Genomic DNA, 19,412 nt, shown 5'->3' on the forward strand with positions numbered 1-19,412 from the left:
GAGCCGGGGGTGTGCGCTGGGATGTGAACCAGGCAGGTGTGTGGGGACGCGCAGCCGGGTTCGCGTGTCGGGAAGCGAATCCAGGCGAGCTGGTTATGAAGGGGAGCCGGGTCCTGTGCAGGGGAGCCGGGGGTAGGGGCTGGCCTTGGGGTGCCCTCCTGCCCAGGGCATGGCCGTGCCCGACACGTGCCAGGTGTGGCTCCGGTGTCACTGAGGTGCCAAACCCCTCCCGTGGCAGCTTCTGCCGTGTTGGGAACCTCCCAACGTGGCTTTGTGGGTTGCTTTTATATTTCAGAGTGTGTTTCAAGGTAAATATTTGTGATTGAGACGACAGTTGCCTGTGTAGTGAAACTGACGCTGAAAGTGACAGTGTTGGGGTAACTGGGGAAAGCCACTTAAATCCGATTTTCTCACAAAGAAATAGTAGGGAGTTACAACTAGACCTGGTTTCAGAACCGTGTTTTCTGCAACTCCTTCGCCCGTATGTCAGTCTAAAATTAAAGCTAACGAGACAATTCTTCAAGCGTAGTTGTACCACATTAACCTGTATGAAAACAGAAAAAGCCCTGCAGTTTAAACAGAAGTAGTGGCTTAAAACCCTTTAGTAATCCATTAGGCTTACTTGTGAGTGCACACCGATGTGTATTAATGAGATGACTAATAGTCACATGAATGTATTTTGCGTTGAGAGAGGTCTCATTGGTGTTACCTGAGGTAGACAGTTGATCAAACAGTTTGAATGTGGTGTGTTGTCACCTGCAGAAACCACTGCCTCAAGTATGGGGAATTCATATGTCACTGAGGCATTTTCCACAACAGGGCCCCAGAAGACAAAAGGTGTGGAGATTCCTACAGGAGACTGGCATTTGAGTTTTACAGTGCCTTAACTACAATGTATTCCTAAAGGAGACATGAACATTCTCCAAAATGACCCAAATTTCAGTGCAGACGTACATTTCACAGTTAAGCAGTCACAAATAATTACCATACCAGTGTAATTATAGTATAACTGTCTGTATGTGAGACTGCCGTTTAATATTAAGAAAGGTTCTAACTGTGGTTTGAACCTTTCTGTTACAGAACAGCATTTTAGAATGCCGAAAATGATTGTGGAAAACAAAGAAAAGAAAGCAGAAAAAAGAAAAAAGCTGAAGCAACATGTGGCCCAAAAGGATGAGCTGGAAGTGGAAACTAAACCGAAGAAGAAGAAGCAAAAGCTGCAGGTTTGGCTCTTTAATTCAATACGACATGGATTTGTTGTTGCTGTAGATTCTGTTCTGAACGTGAGTGTAGTGTTGCATTCAGTTGCAGTGATTCCTTGGATGCAATATGCCTAGAGTGAAAGCTAAAAGGAAAAGAATTGAGCCAAATCTGGGTACAGTCGTGGCAGGCAGAGAGGTGATCTCTGTTTGTTTTGGATGTTTCTGTGACAGAGAATGGATGTGGGTGAAATGTGAACCAAGTGAGGAGCTGTCATATGGCAGTCTCGGTGTAGCTTCAGTCTTCATGTGATCCTGAGTGCCTGGGAAAGCATGAAAGATGTTTTCTTGGAAATTCTCCTGGTTTTTGGACAGAATGTCAAGTGGCCAGAAGGTGTCAGCAGTCCCTTTGTATTGCTGAACATTTTATGAATTGTTTTATGAGAATGAAATTAGGAATCTCAATTTGTTACTTAAGTGGAAACTTGGAGCTGGAAGGTTTTTTGGGGGGTTTTTTGTGATGGAAATTATGCATAAACAGGACAATCCAATTCTGCTGTTCTTTAGTGGTTTCTGTGGAATGAGGATCAAAGAACTGGAAAGCAGTTCAAGAAGTAGAGAGGGAAAGCAGGTTTTTTTCCTCAGGAATTCTTGAGGATCACCTCAAGAAGCCATGGTCTTAATTCTCTTGTGTTTCCTGGCCTAACATAAAATAGATGTGAACACTGCTTGTTACTTCCTTTATCATGAGATGTATAGGTCAATGCAGATCATATAACTAAAAATTAGTACTTATTTTGCTGTTACAGTTTAGTTAAGCTTATTGGCCAGAACCTATTTAAAGAACTTTTGCATTCATAAGTGTCTCTAGGTATTGCATTTAGAGATTGGGAAGCTTAAAATAAGAAAAGCCAGCCTATTGGCAGAAGCTACTCAGAGGTCTGTACATTTTTGAATTTTGAACTCGGCATAAATGTTCCTAAATAGGAAAAGACTGCATCTTTGTCAAAGCAAAAATAGGAAATTTTGCATTTATAGCTGAATAAGAGGGAATGTTTCTCTTTTCCTTTGCATTATAGACTGTGGATTTGCAGTGCTAAAGTTGAATTTGAGTGAAAATAATTTTCCAGAATAAAGCAGTGTGAAATTGAAATGTCAAAATGAAAATTTTATTGCCTGTGACAGTCTGTATAACTTCATGTAAAACTGCCAAACATTCCAGGTGGGCTTCAAGCCCCTGGCAAGTGGGGCCTCTTTGGACCATCTGATGTCCAATGTTAAGTTCTTAGAACACCCAAATGAGTTTTGTGGGCTGTGCAGACTGTAGGACTGTGAAAGGAAGAGCAAATAGTCATGGAAAGAAGAATCCTTAGTACTCTTAGGGAACACCAGTAAGCACAACAGTTCTTGGAATCATAAAAGTTGATGCCAGTGGGTGGCTTGAACATGTATATAGTGAGTTTTTGGGAATGCCATATAAGGTCTATGACAAGCCATTTCTTGGCATCAGCTTTATAAACTGTAACTGTTGACAGCAGGAAAGTCTAAGTTAATAGACCACTTTTTTTTTTATTTGTTTGAAATGAATGTTGAGAATGAAAAATGCGAGGCAGCTCTTAAACAATTTTACTTCAGAAGTGGTTAAAGAAAGTTAATTGCTTGGCAGTTTGGTTGTTACTCAGTGTAAGTACGCCCAGCTTTGTGGGAAATGCTTGGTTAAGGCACACTGGCAATTATGCTTTAAAGTGCTTTTGGTCATCAAACGTTGTCAGCATGGAAAGGGTAGTAGAGACCAAGGTAAAACTGGTCTGTGTGAACAGGAAGATCAGGAGGAACTCTGTGCTCAGTGTGGATGGTTCCAAGTAAGAAATTTGGAACAAAAATTAAGGCAACTGCTGAGAGGGTTTATTATGCGCCCTTACTTTCTTTAGTTTGATTTCTGTTACTTTAAAAAAAGCTGGAATTTTGCTAGATCTACAGGAATTCCTGAATTATGGTGACTGGATTCTGATGAGCTGTGATTGGCTTTTAATGCAGTAACTGAATTAAAGAAAATTCTTAAAGTAAGGATGGGTAGGCTCCAGTTTTTCCTAAGGAGTCTCATATGTGGTAGGAAGAAGTCAAAGTGTTTGGTGGGATGGAGGTTTATAGGTTTATTAAGTCACTTTCCTGTGATTGACTTTTTTTTTTTTTTTCAATTCCAGTACAGCAAGTTTAATCTCCAAAGTGGAAAATACAAATCTCTAATTGATTTTGTAACAGAGCTGCAGGCAAGCTGAGGTGTGTTTTAAGTGACTGGATTTAGTGTACACTGATCATTCCTTCAAGAAATTTGTTTCAAAAATTCTTACCAGCCTTAGACTAAGGCATTTTTCCTTGGAACAGCTTGACCTTTCAGAGTAATCTTGATGTTTTATTGATTTTCATCTACTCAATTTCTTCTGTTTACACTAAATAGCAGTAAGCAATTCAAGACCAATATGAATGTTTTCATGAGTGATCTTAGAACCACACAGCTCTAAATAAGACATCTCTAGTGGAGCCAAGTTTTAAAGTTTAATTAAGTTTTAGATCTTAATTCAGCCTTGTGGTTTTTCTGATAGATTTTCCTAATGTTACTGTTCTGTTTACCTACTTGAAATAATCCCACTTTTTAAACAGATTTTTTTTTTAAATCACTGAACATTAGTTTTACATGTCTTTTAATTACTTTTATAGTTTACTAACATACTTATATGTTGAACTACCAGAATGTTTAAGTTTCTTCTTTCAAACTGTAACATAGGTGAAGAAAAGAGATTTAAAATGTGCCATCTAGCCTGGAGGTTTGAAGCTGAATATTGGCTTCTTAGGTAACAACTTCCTGATGGATCTTTTCTGACAAGTTAATTTTGTTTCAGTTCTCTGAAAAAAAAATATTTACAGTGTCATTAACGTGTCATCTTGAAGAAGCAGAACCCTTAGAAGTGTTTCTTTGCAGTTACCCCTGTTTTGCTTCTGTTTATGGATTTTTTCAGCCTTACTTTCAGCTGCCTCAATGCCGCAAAGCTTACTGGAACAGCAGTCCTGACAGTTGTAGCTCTGTAGGTAGGGAACAACGTGTGGTTGCTTTGTTTCCCAGGGCTTTTTGAGTTCTGCCCAGAATGACCTTACTGTGTCAAAAGGATCTCGTCGTTTATGGGCAGCTCTTGTTGCTGCAGTGCTGTTTGCAGAGCTGCTGGCTCTCTGCAGAACAGTAGGAAATTCTTTCAGAACAGAACATCTATTAGGCAAGACTCAAAATTTGTAATCCGTGGAAAACAATATTAATTTCCTGTTCCTTCCCAATTTAGTCTAGTAAACATTGTAACTTCCAGGAAAATGACAATGACTAAGGGACGATCAATCTTTATAAATCAAATCCCCTTGGGTTGAAGGGTACTTTAGGAAGTGCTCATACAACCAGTGGGTACTTTCTTGTTATCTTCAGCGTTGCAAGTGGTTGGAGGAGGAGGAATCAACATTTTCCTCAGCTAAAGGCAGGATCAGTGGGAAAGGAATTTAATTTTTGAGATTCCATACAGATACTACAAACAATGGCAAATAAACAAGTAGCTCATGGTGGTTCTTTCATCGGAGTGTGCAGGTGCCCAAACAGAAAGATCTGTTTACTAAATGGAAAATGGCAAAATTTGTAAAGAAAGGGTTTTTCTGTTTGGCTTTTTGGAGGTTATCATAAAGAACAATATATAATTATTAAGCTGCAAAGCAAACCACAAAAAAAAAAAAAAAGATTCTTTAAAATCACTGTTTGGTTGTAGTAGTGGAAAACCCCATAAAATTATGTTTAAGCTGTGCAGATAAACATCTTGGGCATGAGCTCGGTGGAATAACTAGGAATGCTGCTTTGGTATGATCTCTAAATGCTGCTTGTAATCAGGTAACTGGGGTAATAATTTGAATGTTTAATGAATGCAAACCAGACATTGGTGCAAACTGATCCAGCAGATACTGCAAAGCTGTCATCAGACAGTGTATTTATTTGTCTGACAACCCACTAATTCATCCCAAAGCCTGTTCGTGAAATAATGAGTTGTGGATGATTTGCAAACAAACTCAGTAATCCTTTATTGTTCCCTTAATTTATTTTTCTAATTAATGGGAAGCTTATCTTGTAGCCATCAAAATAACTTGGTTTGTATTTTCCCACCCTAAAAAAATGCCATGAAGTTAACAACTTAGTGTGATGTTGCAGGATTTTCTTGTGATTACCAGGCTACCAATATTAACTGTATCTTATACACATTAAAAGTATATTTTGGAAACTGTTTGCATTGCAATTCCACTGTCCACTCTTCCTGCACTTGTTTGGTTTTGCTGTGCTTGCTTAATCCTCTGTTGTAAGCATTAGTGTTATCTGGGGTTATTGATTTTTTTTCAAGGAATATGTAAAAAAAAAATCTTAAATATTGAAAAAAAAAAAAGGAAATAAATTCCAAAAAGTTAATTTTATTTAGCATAACCTCCTAGAATAAGAATCTCGTCTCACACGGGGGGTTTTTTGACCAGCTTTAAAGTATCTTTAACATGCAAATAGAGTTTTGTCCATGTTATGAGGAGAAGATGACATAATCTTTCATCTTCCCCCATCCCTCCATCTCCCCCTGTGCCTTGATGGAAAGATACATCAGCAGAAAGCAGTTTCCCAGTGATAAAGGGGGGGTGGGAGCTATTTCTCCAAGTGGCCAAGCTAAATGTCAGGATGGATATTACTGTGCTCTCGTTAATCTGCTGCGTTTTGTCAGTCTATAATTAAAACATTGGGCCTATTTCTCTTTGCTTTGGGCTGCCTTTCAGTTGAATGTCTATTCTTGGGTTATTTGCTTGGGCTTTTTTTACTTGCACAAAGAGACAAGTTTGCTGGTCCACTGGCTTCTAGTGCCTCTCTGTGTGGTGGCCTTCTGATAGTTATAGGAAATAATTATGAACCTCTAAATCCATGTGGCATTTATGGCTTACTGTGTGACATCTTGCTTGGTTAATCTGCTTTCTTATCTATGCAATATTTCTCAAATTAGGAAAATAAAATTAAAAAAAAGCCCAACCACAAAACAACAAACTTTGAGGGCAGCTGGTTATGGGACTGAAGCATTGGTTTCCTGCTAACACTTCTTCATCAGAATATTGATAGAGTTGCTTCAGATTATTTTATTAAATTACCATACATTTATTTATTTAAAAAAGGGGTAAATTTAATTGTGACACCCATGTAGTGTTTATAGAGAATAGTAGGCCTTTTGTAAACAGACATGTCTAAGAAGGTACAGAATCTTGTCTGAAATATGGATGTGCATAGATTAGGCTGAATAATTTTACATTCCTTTGAAAATTATTTTTGTAATGGTACGAATAGATTTCCCAGGAAAGAGTATTCACAGCTGGGAAAACAGTTGCTACTTTGAAGATGGTTTTCCCAGGCGAAAGGCTCACGTCCCCAACTGTGTTTGGTATAAACAATATGTGGTGTATTTCTTACTTGTGTTTAAAGGAATTGTGCATTCTTCATTACATATTAGCCAGCAAGAGTTTCATGCTAATTCCGGGTATTTGCCTTAATCTGTATCCATTCAAAGTTAATTCCCCACTTTTATTAATAAAGCCAGGGTATTAAATTGATGGGGAATTTGGTGGTGAAACACAACAGTCCCTTCTTTGCTGTTAAGAAGGGAAATTCTTCCTTCTCTTCTTGGAGCACGTACTTGTTTCCTCTCAGCCCTCATTCTCTGCTTGATGGTGAGACCTTCCTTGATGGTTCTTGCTGGATTTCCAGTATAAATCCTTGCTTTCATGCCTTAGCTGCAAATATTTAAACAAAATTGAAATTCAGGACAGGATTCTCACTTGTGGGTTGAATTTGTTGAGTGTTCAGTTGTGGAAGGAGCAAAGGCAAGGTCTGCTTGGCTGTGTCACCCAGCTCCAGTCCAGTGAGAACACTGGTTTTGCCCTTTTTCAATTATAAATTTGTTCTGGTTCTGTATTGATGACTTCTAACTCCTCATAGAGAGAGGCATCATCAATGAAAATTGCTGGAAAAGGCCCAAATTGTTCAGTATAGAAAACTTGGCACAAAACCTCAAAATATGTGTAACTTCAATTAAAAAAAAAAGTCCCGTTAACATGTTTGAATTCACAAAATGCATTCACTTGGCAAGAAATTAACTTGTAAGCTTGAAAGGATGTTTGCTGCATTCTGATACAGGATAAAGAGCAGAGAAATGGGCATTCAAAGGCAATTATTCTTGACAGGGCTTAAAACTTGGAAATGTGTATAGTATAATATATTAATGGAGGCCTGATTCTTGTGGATTTGTTACTTCCTCTTTATTGCTCTTCATACTGTTTTGTTAATGTTAATTGGTTCAAAAAACCTAAAATGGCATGGATTTGGATATTTAAAATAAGCTTATTCTAAAAAGCAGCCCTGTCATTGATGAAATGCTGCTGCTTGTTTAAACAATGTGGGAGTCTGGTATAATGATTTTTATAAAATATGACTTTTTGTGTGTTGATGAAATAGATTCAAAAATTTAAACCCCCCAGTGTTTTGGCCCAGATAAAAGGGAGGTGATGGCTCCTTCCATAGTATGAATGAGAAGTGAGAAGTTTTCTCCTTCAAAATGCCTTTTGTGTTTAGATGCAATATTGTGGACCACATGAAAGATCAGTGTATATTTATGTATGTTAATAAATTACAGCATAGATAAAATGGCTCTTGGGTATTAGATCAAAGCCACACAGATTAATAAATACTTGGAAAGTGCTTGTCTGTTATATCCAACAAGTAATTAGAACAGAAAATTAATCTTTGACTTTTAGAACCTGCCTGAAATATCGAGGGTACAAGCATGAAGGTATTTGACAAGGGAACCAGACTCTGTCTTTGAATGCGTTTACCTGTTTCTAATTGAATCCCACAGGAGTTCTGTAGGACATCAAACGGAAGAGCATCAACCAGTGTTTTATTAAATTTCTCAGCATTATCTTAATAATTTGCATCTGTAAACCAGGCTATTGCAAACAGCATATACATAAGGGCAGACAGCTCTTCCTGCCATCTCAGAGTTTGAAAGATGTCAAAGCTGTTCAGAGAATGTACTGAGAGCTTAGAGCTGCATTGCTTAAAAGGGAGCAGAGCGGTTATGTAAAGAGAAGAGAAAATCCAAAGCATCCGTGGAAAAGACATGCTTTTAGTAACTGTTACTGCATCCTACCTTTATATTATGGACTGAATGCTAAAGGGGAGTTATTCATCCTTACCCACTCGTAAAATAACTCGGTGGTTACAGAGCTGTTGCACTGAACTGTAATACAAAGGTCATTGAAACTGGTCATGGGCTTTTTGTAAACTTAGGAGCCTTCATGCACCTCACTGGCTCATTCTTTTTTCAAAAATACCGTCGGAATAGACAAGCTTTTCCTGTTTTATTATGCAAGTCCCATCTTTCATGGCTTTCAAGCCTGTACTCCAAAGGCATTTTTAAATAAACTTGTGAAGTTGGGGTTTTTTAATTGTAAAATTTACCATGCTTTGCTTAAACTCTGGTTGTCTTCTTTACAAGGATTTGTCTAGATTAAGTCATGATCTAGTTTGGGCTTAGAATAGAAGCAGTCAACTGTCCTGATCCAATAGGTCTTGGAATGAAATCTCTGGCCAAGACACAAAAGGTCTCACTCGGTATCTGTGAGAGTCAAGAAGAGCACAGATCAGCAGGGGACAGGGGCAGATTTCCGTGGTCCTCGTGGACACCTTGTTTTGGGCTGAGGATGCTGTCAGGTTCTGTGTGTTCCAAAGTTGACTCCAGCAGTGCCTCTGCCAGCAAGGCTGGGCTTCTGATCCCACAACACTCCAACAGTGTCACCCATCATCAGGCAGCTTTAATTAGCATAAGAAAATAACGTGTCATGTTTCTCACTGTTCTGGAGAATGAACTTGTAATATCAGAAGTAATTATTCTGACTTTGTCTTTGGAAGCCAAGCAAGTTTATAAATTAAGTTCCCCCACACGTCACTGTCTGTATCTTCCTCCCACCTTGATACTCAGTTGACAGGTGGATATTTGGAATACTATCACATTGTTTAAGTGAGCTCTTTCCTTGGTTTCTTTCTGAGTTTGCTGTGTGCACTTCAGAGCACAAGAGTTAAAAGGTTTCTGTAGTCAGGTACAGGCTATTTCTCTTTTGTAGTTCTGAATGGAGAGAGAATGAAAGGAAGAAAATCTGATTTGCCATTAAATTACTGTTTCTATTGAGGGAATGCCTGGGAAAGGAAATATTTCTGCTGCTGAGGCAGAAAACAAATCTATCTCCAGCACTATTAGGCAATTCTACCACTGAGCTCTTTCTGTAAAAATCGCCTTAACTCCTATTCTAAGGACAATTCAACAATATCCTGATAATTTTCCTGTTTCTCTACTCTGTCTTTTTTCTCCCCACAGTTTTTTAATAGTCCTTCCAGAAAACACATTCAATGTAATTTGGAAAGGTCTTAAACCTTTTCGGTGATTTTGCTTGCAGGTCAAGTGAACTGGGACTTGTAAGCAAAGCTGCTGCTTTGGAAAGGCTTACCCTGCTGCATTAAATATTTATTTTGAGAAGGTAGGATTTTACTTTTTGGTAATGAACAGCTCAGTAGTTTAATTCAGACCTTTGAAATGTCTGTATATACCTGTAGCAGAGTGTTTGAACAATGTGAGAAAACAGGTTGGAAACCTGAATATGGTTTTTATCGTGGGGGTTGAACAGTTTCAAAAGCCATTCTAAACAGGCAGGTGACTTTGTGAGACTCAGGCAAGCATCTTTATATTTTGTAGTGGCAGTTAGTGGACATATGTAAAATAAATGAAGTAGCACGTAAGAAGGGGAGTTGAAAGTAGAGCTGATCCTGCACAGTCTGCAGTCCTGAGAGGGCATGGCTCCTGTGTTGGCACGTAGGGTGGCTCAATATGCAGCTGTTTATTCTGAGCTCCTGGCTGTGTCATGCTGCCATGTGACGGAATGGAAGTCTAAAAGGAAGCCCAAACCCAAGGGTTAAAAGTTTGTTGTATTAAATGTCACTGTGGAATAAATAGTTTGGGTAATACTGTTGAAGAAAGGACACCTAAATTATAAATACGGATGGAGGGTGTTCAGATTTTCATATCTGGTGTGTCTCTCTTTAAAACATAGCACAGGGCATGTGCCACAACACACCTCCCTGACAGCAGAGCTTAAGGGTGTAGAGAAAAGGTATTCTGTGTGCATGGCTTAAAAGTGACTTGTTCCCTATCACATGATGTTGCAATTTGAACATTAAAAAGGACAAATAAGCAGTTAATTTGGCCCTGTGCTCTTCTGTGGTGAAAACATTAAATATTTTTCTGATGGTCTGAATAGGTAAGGTAAGACTTAGAGTGAAATGGAAGGATACTGTCCCTTAAATTCAAATCAAGCCCTTATCTTCGTTGTTTTCAATCAAAATCAAATTAATTCATTGGCTCACCTTCATGAGTAGCTATTAAAATTCAAACCTGCTTCTTCATGCACTCATTTGTTTTTAGTTATGCGGAAACAAGTTCCAATGGAATTAATGATAATCAGGGTTGAACTTGACATGCTTTTACTTACGGTAAACCACTCTAACACATTTTTTATGTGACAATCCTAACCATTTAAAATTGACCAGACAACCTTTTCCCTTTTGCAGTCTTAATAAACAGCTGAGAGAATACAGCAAAATCCTTACACGGGAAAAAATTCAGTTAGACTCTAACACAACTTGATGGCTGGAAAAAAGATTAGAGCCTGCACTGTACAGCCAGTGAATTTTGTTTGAAACACAGATACTTAGTCTGAAACTTTACAAGCATTTTCTTGTAAAACTTTGTGCTCAGGTTTTTTTTCAAGCTTTTGAAGGGAGAGGTGACTTTTCTTGCATCTTGCCCGTATTATATCAACGCCTTGCACAGAATCTGGGATCGCCTGACTCATTGATTCAAATTCTCTGTCACATGCCCTCCCATCCTGTAATGCTTTTCATAAATGAATCAAGCTTTATCTTTAGGCTGACCGACTTTGCATTTTCAAGGCGTGGATGTTGCGTCTTTGCAGTCAGTATTTAGTGTATCTCCTAAAACTTAAAAGAATGCAGTTACAGAATCTCTTCAACATGTTAAAAAGGTCTCACATAACTCTTTTGCTCATATCTTTTTACACAGCTGAGGGAAGCCTGCTGCTTTCAGTTGCATCAGGTCCAGATCGCTGCTAGTTTGTGCTGTTTGCACTGATTTTGTTTCGAGATACTCAGTTATACTCTGTGCATTCAAGGCATAAAAAATTCCTGTGCTAAGGTATTATTTTCAAAAGCAGTTAATGGCTTCAGGGAATTTTTGATTATTCCCTCTCTCCTCTCTTCTGTGAGCTTTTCCTAACACTAGATGTTTCATGGCTGGAACTTGCTATAGACTATTACAGCAAAGATTGTAAGCATCTGTGGTAAACAGGTTTTTAAATCTCATCGTTGTCATCAGTCCAGTGTTTGAGAAAGGCATATGGAATCCTTTCCTTAAACTCAGCAATTAAACAATTTGTGAGAGACCAGAGGAAAAAAAAGTGAAGAAGTTGTATCAAAATTCTTGCTCCCATTGCCTTTTTCCTCTGCACTCTAGAAAAGGTTTTATTTACTGGTGATTATGTTCTTTGAAATTAAAGAAAATGACATACCAAGCTGAGATCTTTTTGGTCCATGGATAAGCGAGTTACTGCAAGATGGAGGCTTGCAGAAAGCATGTTGTGTACATAAACACATGGAAGTTGTATGACATTTCTGTAAATATTACTTGTACAGAGTTACTGTTAAAAAAAAGCTTTGGGAATAAATGTGCAGTTTTTTCAGCTGGGAGAGTGCTTTGCATTTAAAGTAAGAAGTATGTTTAAATTTAGTAATTTCAGGCACAGTTCATAAGCCTGTGCCAAAATATCAGCACTAAGGAATCATCAGGTATTGTAGATTTGTAATTGGGTTTTAAACATGCCATAAGTTGTTTTGGGCTGAGTAAATATTGTTTTCTTAATGCTATAGTAATCTGATCTTTCCTAGATTTCACTGTATGTTACTGAGTTTGATCACTTCGAAACAAGCTGTTTTGTAGGATGCCTGAGCAGGCGTTTGGTATTGCTGTTTGTTTATTATTTTAAGCTTCTGCACAAAGACTTTTCTTGATTTGTGTTCTGCAGGAGTAGCAGAAGGGCTTCTACCATAGCCTTGATCAAAAACATGATCACTGTATTGGAAGGAAGGAGGAGGGAAAAGGATCATATTCCTATAAAACCAAAACAAGCAAGAACTACAACTGGGAAAGTGTGTTCCTGTAACGCCAAATAAGCTCTTTATTCGTGGCAAGTGTCAGGGTTGCACAAACCTAATAAATCTGTAAGCTCAAGATGTGTCCTACTCCTCAGAATTGCATTGCCAAGACAATTATCCCTTCCTGCAGCTGGCTGTTGTCTGAAATAGCCATCCTTAATGGTGTGATTAATGTCTATTGGCAATCCATGGGACCTGAGTAATTGTGGCTAATTCCAAAAGGGAAAATACTGACGAGAAAGGGCTACGTGTGATGCAGCACAGTGGTGGGAGATGACTTGCTAAGTGTTTTTTAGCAACTTGTGCTATGAGAGGAGATCTATTTGGTGTTCTACAGGGAGGATGGGACCAAAGGACATTTTTCTTTAGATTGTGATTAGCAATTGCTTGCAAATAATCTGCAGTTGCCACAGATTCCACCCTGCAGTTCCTGCTGGAATATCCAGCTATCTATTTCAAATTCAACCATCATCGTCTTGTGGCCTTTCTGTTTATAGGTCAGGTCTTTTGTGGCCAAAACTTCCACTAGGAAACTTGAGATATTTCGTGAGAAATATGAGTGGAATCATCGTTTTCACTGTTTTCTTTATTGCTTTAGTGGCTTTAGTCATTGTTTTAAAGGTCTACATTTAAAAATCCTTTAAAATCTGTTATTGTGCTAATTAATTAATATACGACATTTGAAAATAGGACAGAGCATCTTATTCTGCTGAGCTCTGGTGCTTCAGTCAATAAGCACAGAAGTGAAATGAGTTTGTTCACTTGAGAGATGCAGCAAGTGATGTTTTAAATGATCTTGCATGCTAATTTCTAGGAACTTTATAGCTTCCCCTGAACAAGTTCAGGAGTAACCTGTGCTAAACATCAATCAGATTTAAAACCCAATTATTTGCTAGAAGAAAGGAAACACTGTAGTTTTCCAGTAAGTGGTGCTATCATTTGTTTGCTTCCTGTAATTAATCTTCAAATGATCAAAGCATCCAACATGCATCTTACAGTCTTGAAAGGCTGGTGGTTTCTGGAGGTGGGATGGGTGTGCACAAAGTTCAGACCTGATGATCACTAATCACACTCTCCACTACGTGTGTTCTTCCTTTCTGAAAATTGAGGTTCCCGTCACTTTCATAAGCAATATCTACACAATATCTACAATATCTTTTGCAGAAAGTGATACTTCCTTAAAAACCACAGCATTTTGTTCTGGCAATCAGAAGAGACTCACAGAAAGTGAGGAGATCTCATGTAATGTGCACTCAAATCTGAAGGCAGGTGTGAATGTACTCAGTGTTGGTGCACTGGCATTTTTGACAAAAGGGCCAATTACGTTTGTTCTGGGAGAGATTATTTGGGTCAATCCTTAAAAGACAGAATGAAGCACTACATTTTGCTTCTGTGAAGTTCTTTGAGATGAGCATATAGTTACAGATGATTTTAGTTTTGATCAAGTACTGATGTAAACAGTGGATTACATTTAAGAGACAAAAACTCATCACTGTGCTTGATTATATTAAGATTAAAAAAACGTAATAATGGAAGACATGCTAGAATACAGTGACGATAGTACTATGTAGTTCTTGTAAGCAGAGTCATTTATCTTAACGTGTTTGGGTGGAAAAAATCAATGTTTTATGCATCTCCACATCAATATGTTGTAATGATTTTTCCTCGCTGTTACGGCAGCTTCATTATTTCAGTGGAAGTACCTTATATACACCAGCAAAGTATCATCTCTGATAATCAGATTACATCTAGAGTCTTCCTAAGTTGATAAAATTTTCTCTTATATTGTCACTCATACATGTATAATACAAAATAAAGCTTCTTCAGTGCTCAGCTTTTAATAATCCTGTTCATAATTAAATATAAATCTGACTAAAACATATTCTTCTACATTAAAGTCTTGTCATAAAAACATTTTGAATATAAACCTTCAATACTCAGTCGGGCGATACAATATATATATATATACACACACAAATGCACTTTTTTTTCTGTTAGTAGCAAGCATTTTGTTCACTATTTGCACAACTTCACAGTCATATGTTTTATACAATGACACTAAATCAGACTTCTGATTGCTCATTACTGTCAGGAATGACAGATGTTAAGGCAGCCTGACAGAACCGATGCAGTGTTGACATTTTTGTTTTCTGTTCAATGTACAGTCGCAGTTTGTCTCTGAAGGTTTCCCCCAGAAAACTGTAAATTAAGGGGTTCAAGCAGCTATTAGAAAAAGCTGCTAGGTTCACAATATGTCCTGTTAAAGGATAATCATGCCTGAAGGATGGGCTGTTTGAAGAGACGGGCTCGCTTTTCCTCTGGAGAAGTTGGACACTAATGAAGACGTTTTCAGGGAGCCAGCAGATAAAGAAAACCAGGACAACAACAAAAATCATGCGCAGAGCCTTCTGTCGCCGCAGACGGAGACTCCTGTGCTTGTGTGCTTTTATAAGGACTCGAACAATTAATGAGTAACAAAGACCGATGATCACAAAGGGGATAATAAAGCCCAGGGTTATCTCTAGCCACTGGATTTCTTTTACATCTGCAAAACAAAAGTAGACCTCTCCGGTGTGTTGTAAGTGCACGGCTGTAAATGGGACTAGAGCTGCCGAAATGGACGCCATCCATATGAGCCCACAGCTCAATCTAGCGTGCTGCATAGTGCGAAATAGGTTGGACCTCATTACTTTGGCCAGTGCTAGGTATCTGTCAAAACTCATCCATGTCAGAAAGAAAATGCTGCTATACATGTTGATCTGAAGGAACAAAGACATAAAGGTACAGATGATGGTGATATCGTAGTACTTCTCGTCAAGATTAAACACCTCAATGAGAGAATCAGCCACTAGAATGAGATCAGCCACTGCCAGGTTTATGAAGTAAAGGTCTGGAATTGTCATTTTTTCCCGAAAGCTAATGTTGACAACCAGTATCAGAATGTTTCCCACAAAACCGATAGGAAAAAGGAATATTGTGTAAAGACACGATAAGAAAAGGCCGATAACATATTGTTGGTGTTCTGATTTATCAGCTAATCTAGAGGATATGCTTTCGTTACACAAATGGGATCCATTCAGGTTAAAAGTTGTGCTGTTACATATAACAGGTGATATTGAGGCAGAATAAGTTTCCATGGTTAAAATATCTGCAGAAAAGGTATTAGTACTCACAGTTTGGTGGCAATACCAAAAAACCCAGGTTTTTGGTTGGTTTCAACTGAATTCCTAGTAAGCATTTTTTATTGGAATTGAATAAGATACAGACTTTTGTATAGGAAACTAAAATGCTTTAGAAGTCAGATTAATTATCTTAAAACTGACTGAAATATAATACTACAAATAGTGAACGTCTTAATTTGTTTTACAGGACACTATATACATTGCAAATGAGAGAATTTGCACTTCCTGTATGCCTTAAGATCATGTAGGAATCTTTTTACCATAGTGGTACTTGGGTCTCTTTAATACAAGCTTTTCATCAACAGTGTTTCCTCATGCAAGTTGGAAGGCTGTGGAATTCTAGCTCCATTTGTTTTCTTTTAATAATCAATGAGCATCCTTGGACCTGCAATTTGCAAATGGAAAACGATTAATCTCATATTCCAGCACTGTTCCATGTGCCATTAGCTTCTGCTAACCTAACATCACAGCTGAGGTTGTAGGAAACATCATGTTCTATCTAATACATATGCAAAGGTTCACTTAAAAGAATTTAAATTTCTTCTAAATGATGATACATCGTGAAGGCAGGTCTGTCAAAATTGTGCACCCCCTTCAAGGTTCAGTATTAGAAAATGCAGAAACACAGAGAAATCAGATTAGTGAGTTTAGCCTATTAAAGAAAAATTGTATTTTTTCATATATAGATTATATATTTATTCTATCAGCTTGTAAGACTAATAAATAGCAGAGTCTGTGGCTGAGAAGGCAACAGAGATGAAAAGCAGTTGGTTCCTGCTGCTTTCAGTGGGAGGGAAAGGCAAATTTTAGAAATGAAGGTAATGCAAGCAGTGTATTGATTTACACCAACATTATTATACTCTATTTGTTTTCCGTTGTGATTTATTATGTTTCACTGACTTCCGGGTAGTAATGGAAAATACCAGTTGCCAGATTTGTTTACTTCTAAATGTTGAATGTTATGCACTTGAAGCATTGCGAGAAGTTTACTTAAAAAAAGAAAGAGCCAAACAAAAGACACCCCAAACAAATAAAACAGCAAGAAAATTACAAACCACAGTATTTTGTGTTAAGGTTTAAATATTTTGAACTGCTCTAATCTTCCTCTTACCATCAAAGCCTTGATTTTTATTTACATGAAAACATATTAAAAAAATTGTTTGCTAGTAAAATTCATGCCTATTTTCACATTTTAATGACTTAAATCCTGCCAGTGTGCAGTCTGGGGGAGGAAAGAGCAGACCACTAGTGGAGTAGGAGTGTTAGAATATTTTTAGTCAAAATTATAGCTCTGAGTTTCCTTAAATGTATTCAAGTAATCAGAAATAGCTACAGATGCTTAAATAAAGGTATGGATTCCAGAGCTTCTATTTCTTAATGAAACAGGCGTGAGTTCCCAGTACCTGTTGCTGTGTTTTGAATCATTTTAATAGTGTAAATCTTCTTGCTAAAATATCCATATGAAATTACACTTATTAGAAGACGGTTCGGTGTTTGTTTCAAGCATCTATGGAAGTCACTGTTGTCTTTATGTAAGATCCTTTTATTTGTGAATAAGGCAGTAAAACAGATTTAAATACAATAAAAGATAAGTTAACAGCCCGAGCAATTGATTTTAAAAGGTCGGTCTGTGGTCAGATTTTAATTACATCTGAAAGGCCGCCAAAAGCCCAGCAATTAAAAGCATTACAGGTAACTATGTACTGTGAAACACTTTATTTTACCTTAATTCCATTTCTTCAGAGCTGATTTTCCTCCAGACAGCAGCAGCCTGGTCCTTGCTGGGTGCACACGTAATGGATGTGCCAACTTCCACTGTCCTCTCGGTAAAAACTTGCATTTAGGTGTGCAGAGCTGCAGCGGATGCCACCTGTTGATGATTCAGCAGTAAAACCAAAAATCATATAAAAGTCTATTCTGCTTTAGAACGTATTAAATAAAGGATAGTTTACAAGAGCAAAATGCAGATCTTGCTGCATGTCCTTGGCAATAAAACAAGCTTTATAGATTCCCAGGGTTGTTCTAATTTGTGTGCAGTTGAAGTGCTGCTGAACAGCCTTATAAGGCTAGAATTAACCCTGTTTCTGCTGGTTTCTTTTTTACTAGAACTACTCAAGTATCTTTTCTCTCGTATTTGTTGGTTTTATTTTGCCTCCTGTTCATTGCATCCTCCTTTCTGCCTCTGGTGGTTTTTTTAAGTTTTATAATCCGTTCAAAGCTAGAGCTCAGCTGATCAGTAATTAAGAGATTTATTTGGAAATTGCAATGAAGCATATTTTATATAGATATAAAGCAATTATTACTGTTATTTGTGCTATTTTTTTAAAAGCCTCTGGGCAGTCTAAAAGGAAATATCTGATTGAAGACATCAAGCATCTGAGAAGAGTCATTTGCTGAACTGCCAAGATAAATTTCAGTTTTCCTACCTTCAAGTCGATCCCATTTTGCTTGTGTGTATTTAAATTTTCAGGTATATGTTGTCATTCTCTCACTTCTTAGAATTGCTCAGCTCAAGATCACATGGATGAAATAAGCTTACTCTACAGAGAATGAGGAGCCTCAGTTTTGCATTAAACCACCAGTGTTGCTGGTGGAATTTTGCATTTCATCTGCAGGGGGTAAAAAAACCCTACTTGACATTTCCAGTAACACCACCTACTGGTGGCCAGGATTCTTAGAAAGGGAAGAAAGTCAAACCTTCCTCAGAAAAGAGCAATATTTTATTTGTGGAAGTTGCTTTCTGTGATTATGTTGATCTGACACCTGAACGTTTAAGTGTACATCGATGCAGCATTCTGCCGCTGCTGGAATAACATGAATGGGATCTCAGCATTTAGGACTTCAGGAAGGCAATGTGACAGTTTCAGAAGTGTGGAGTAAGCAATTAACATGTCATTCTAATAGATGTATGACACCAATTACAGTGGTCAAATATTTTTAGATTACAAAGATTTCTGTAGAAAAGTGAAGCAGAAGTGCTTTACATGAATGGTTTGGGAGCAGAAGCACTTTGCCTTCACTGAGGCAGGTATATTATTTGCTGGTTTTTCTGTAACACGCTGTGCATAGGAACAGAGGATTTTGGCTGTGTTACTGAAAAAGTTTTTTAAGATGCTCTTGCGTGATGGCTCTTCCTAAATACTTTTGGAATCAGTTATGATTTAGATCAAAAGAATATTTGCACAGATTGGTGCTGGTAAAATTTTTCTGAACAAGAAGTTTTCCACTGTGTGTGGAATGCAGTGTTTTAATACAGGAGGATGATAAGGACAGAGCCTGAAGTGTTTCGCTTTGGGAAGTGTACAAATATGATTGCACTGTAGGACTGGAATAATATAAATGTTAGAAAAATCTTGTGATACCAGCTTTGAAGGTCTTAATTTCTTGCTGTCATAAAAGAACAGGATTAAAGAGAGTCTTTATTGTTGTTTGTTGATCATGTGGTTTTGCTGTACTTAGTTCTGTCCTTCAGAGCTTCCACTGATCTTTCAAGGGCCTGAAGGATTTTTTACTTTTCTTCACGTATAATGTTCACTTCTGGGTGTCAGTTGTTTGTTATTGTGGGGGCTTGGATTTGATAATCAGCTGGTCTGTCTGGCCTTGCTTGTCTAGCTGTGAATATCAGCTGATTTGCTATTAAAATCTATAATT

At 37.8% G+C, this 19,412-nt stretch overlaps 1 protein-coding gene across 1 annotated transcript; it reads right to left on the reverse strand.

Moving 5' to 3' along the window:
• Positions 1–12,581: 12,581 nt before the first annotated feature.
• GPER1 (G protein-coupled estrogen receptor 1) lies at positions 12,582–18,356 on the reverse strand. Its single transcript, XM_017734124.1, has 3 exons — positions 18,188–18,356; positions 17,486–17,631; positions 12,582–16,146 (listed from the first exon to the last, which is right to left on the reverse strand). The coding sequence occupies exon 3, from the start codon at positions 15,714–15,716 to the stop codon at positions 14,643–14,645; it is 1,074 nt and encodes a 357-aa protein (XP_017589613.1). The 5' UTR covers positions 15,717–16,146; positions 17,486–17,631; positions 18,188–18,356; the 3' UTR covers positions 12,582–14,642.
• Between the last annotated feature and the right edge of the window lie 1,056 nt (positions 18,357–19,412).

The sequence above is a fragment of the Corvus brachyrhynchos genome, unplaced genomic scaffold, assembly GCF_000691975.1.
Source record: "Corvus brachyrhynchos isolate BGI_N302 unplaced genomic scaffold, ASM69197v1 scaffold5, whole genome shotgun sequence".
NCBI classification, from domain to species: domain Eukaryota; kingdom Metazoa; phylum Chordata; class Aves; order Passeriformes; family Corvidae; genus Corvus; species Corvus brachyrhynchos.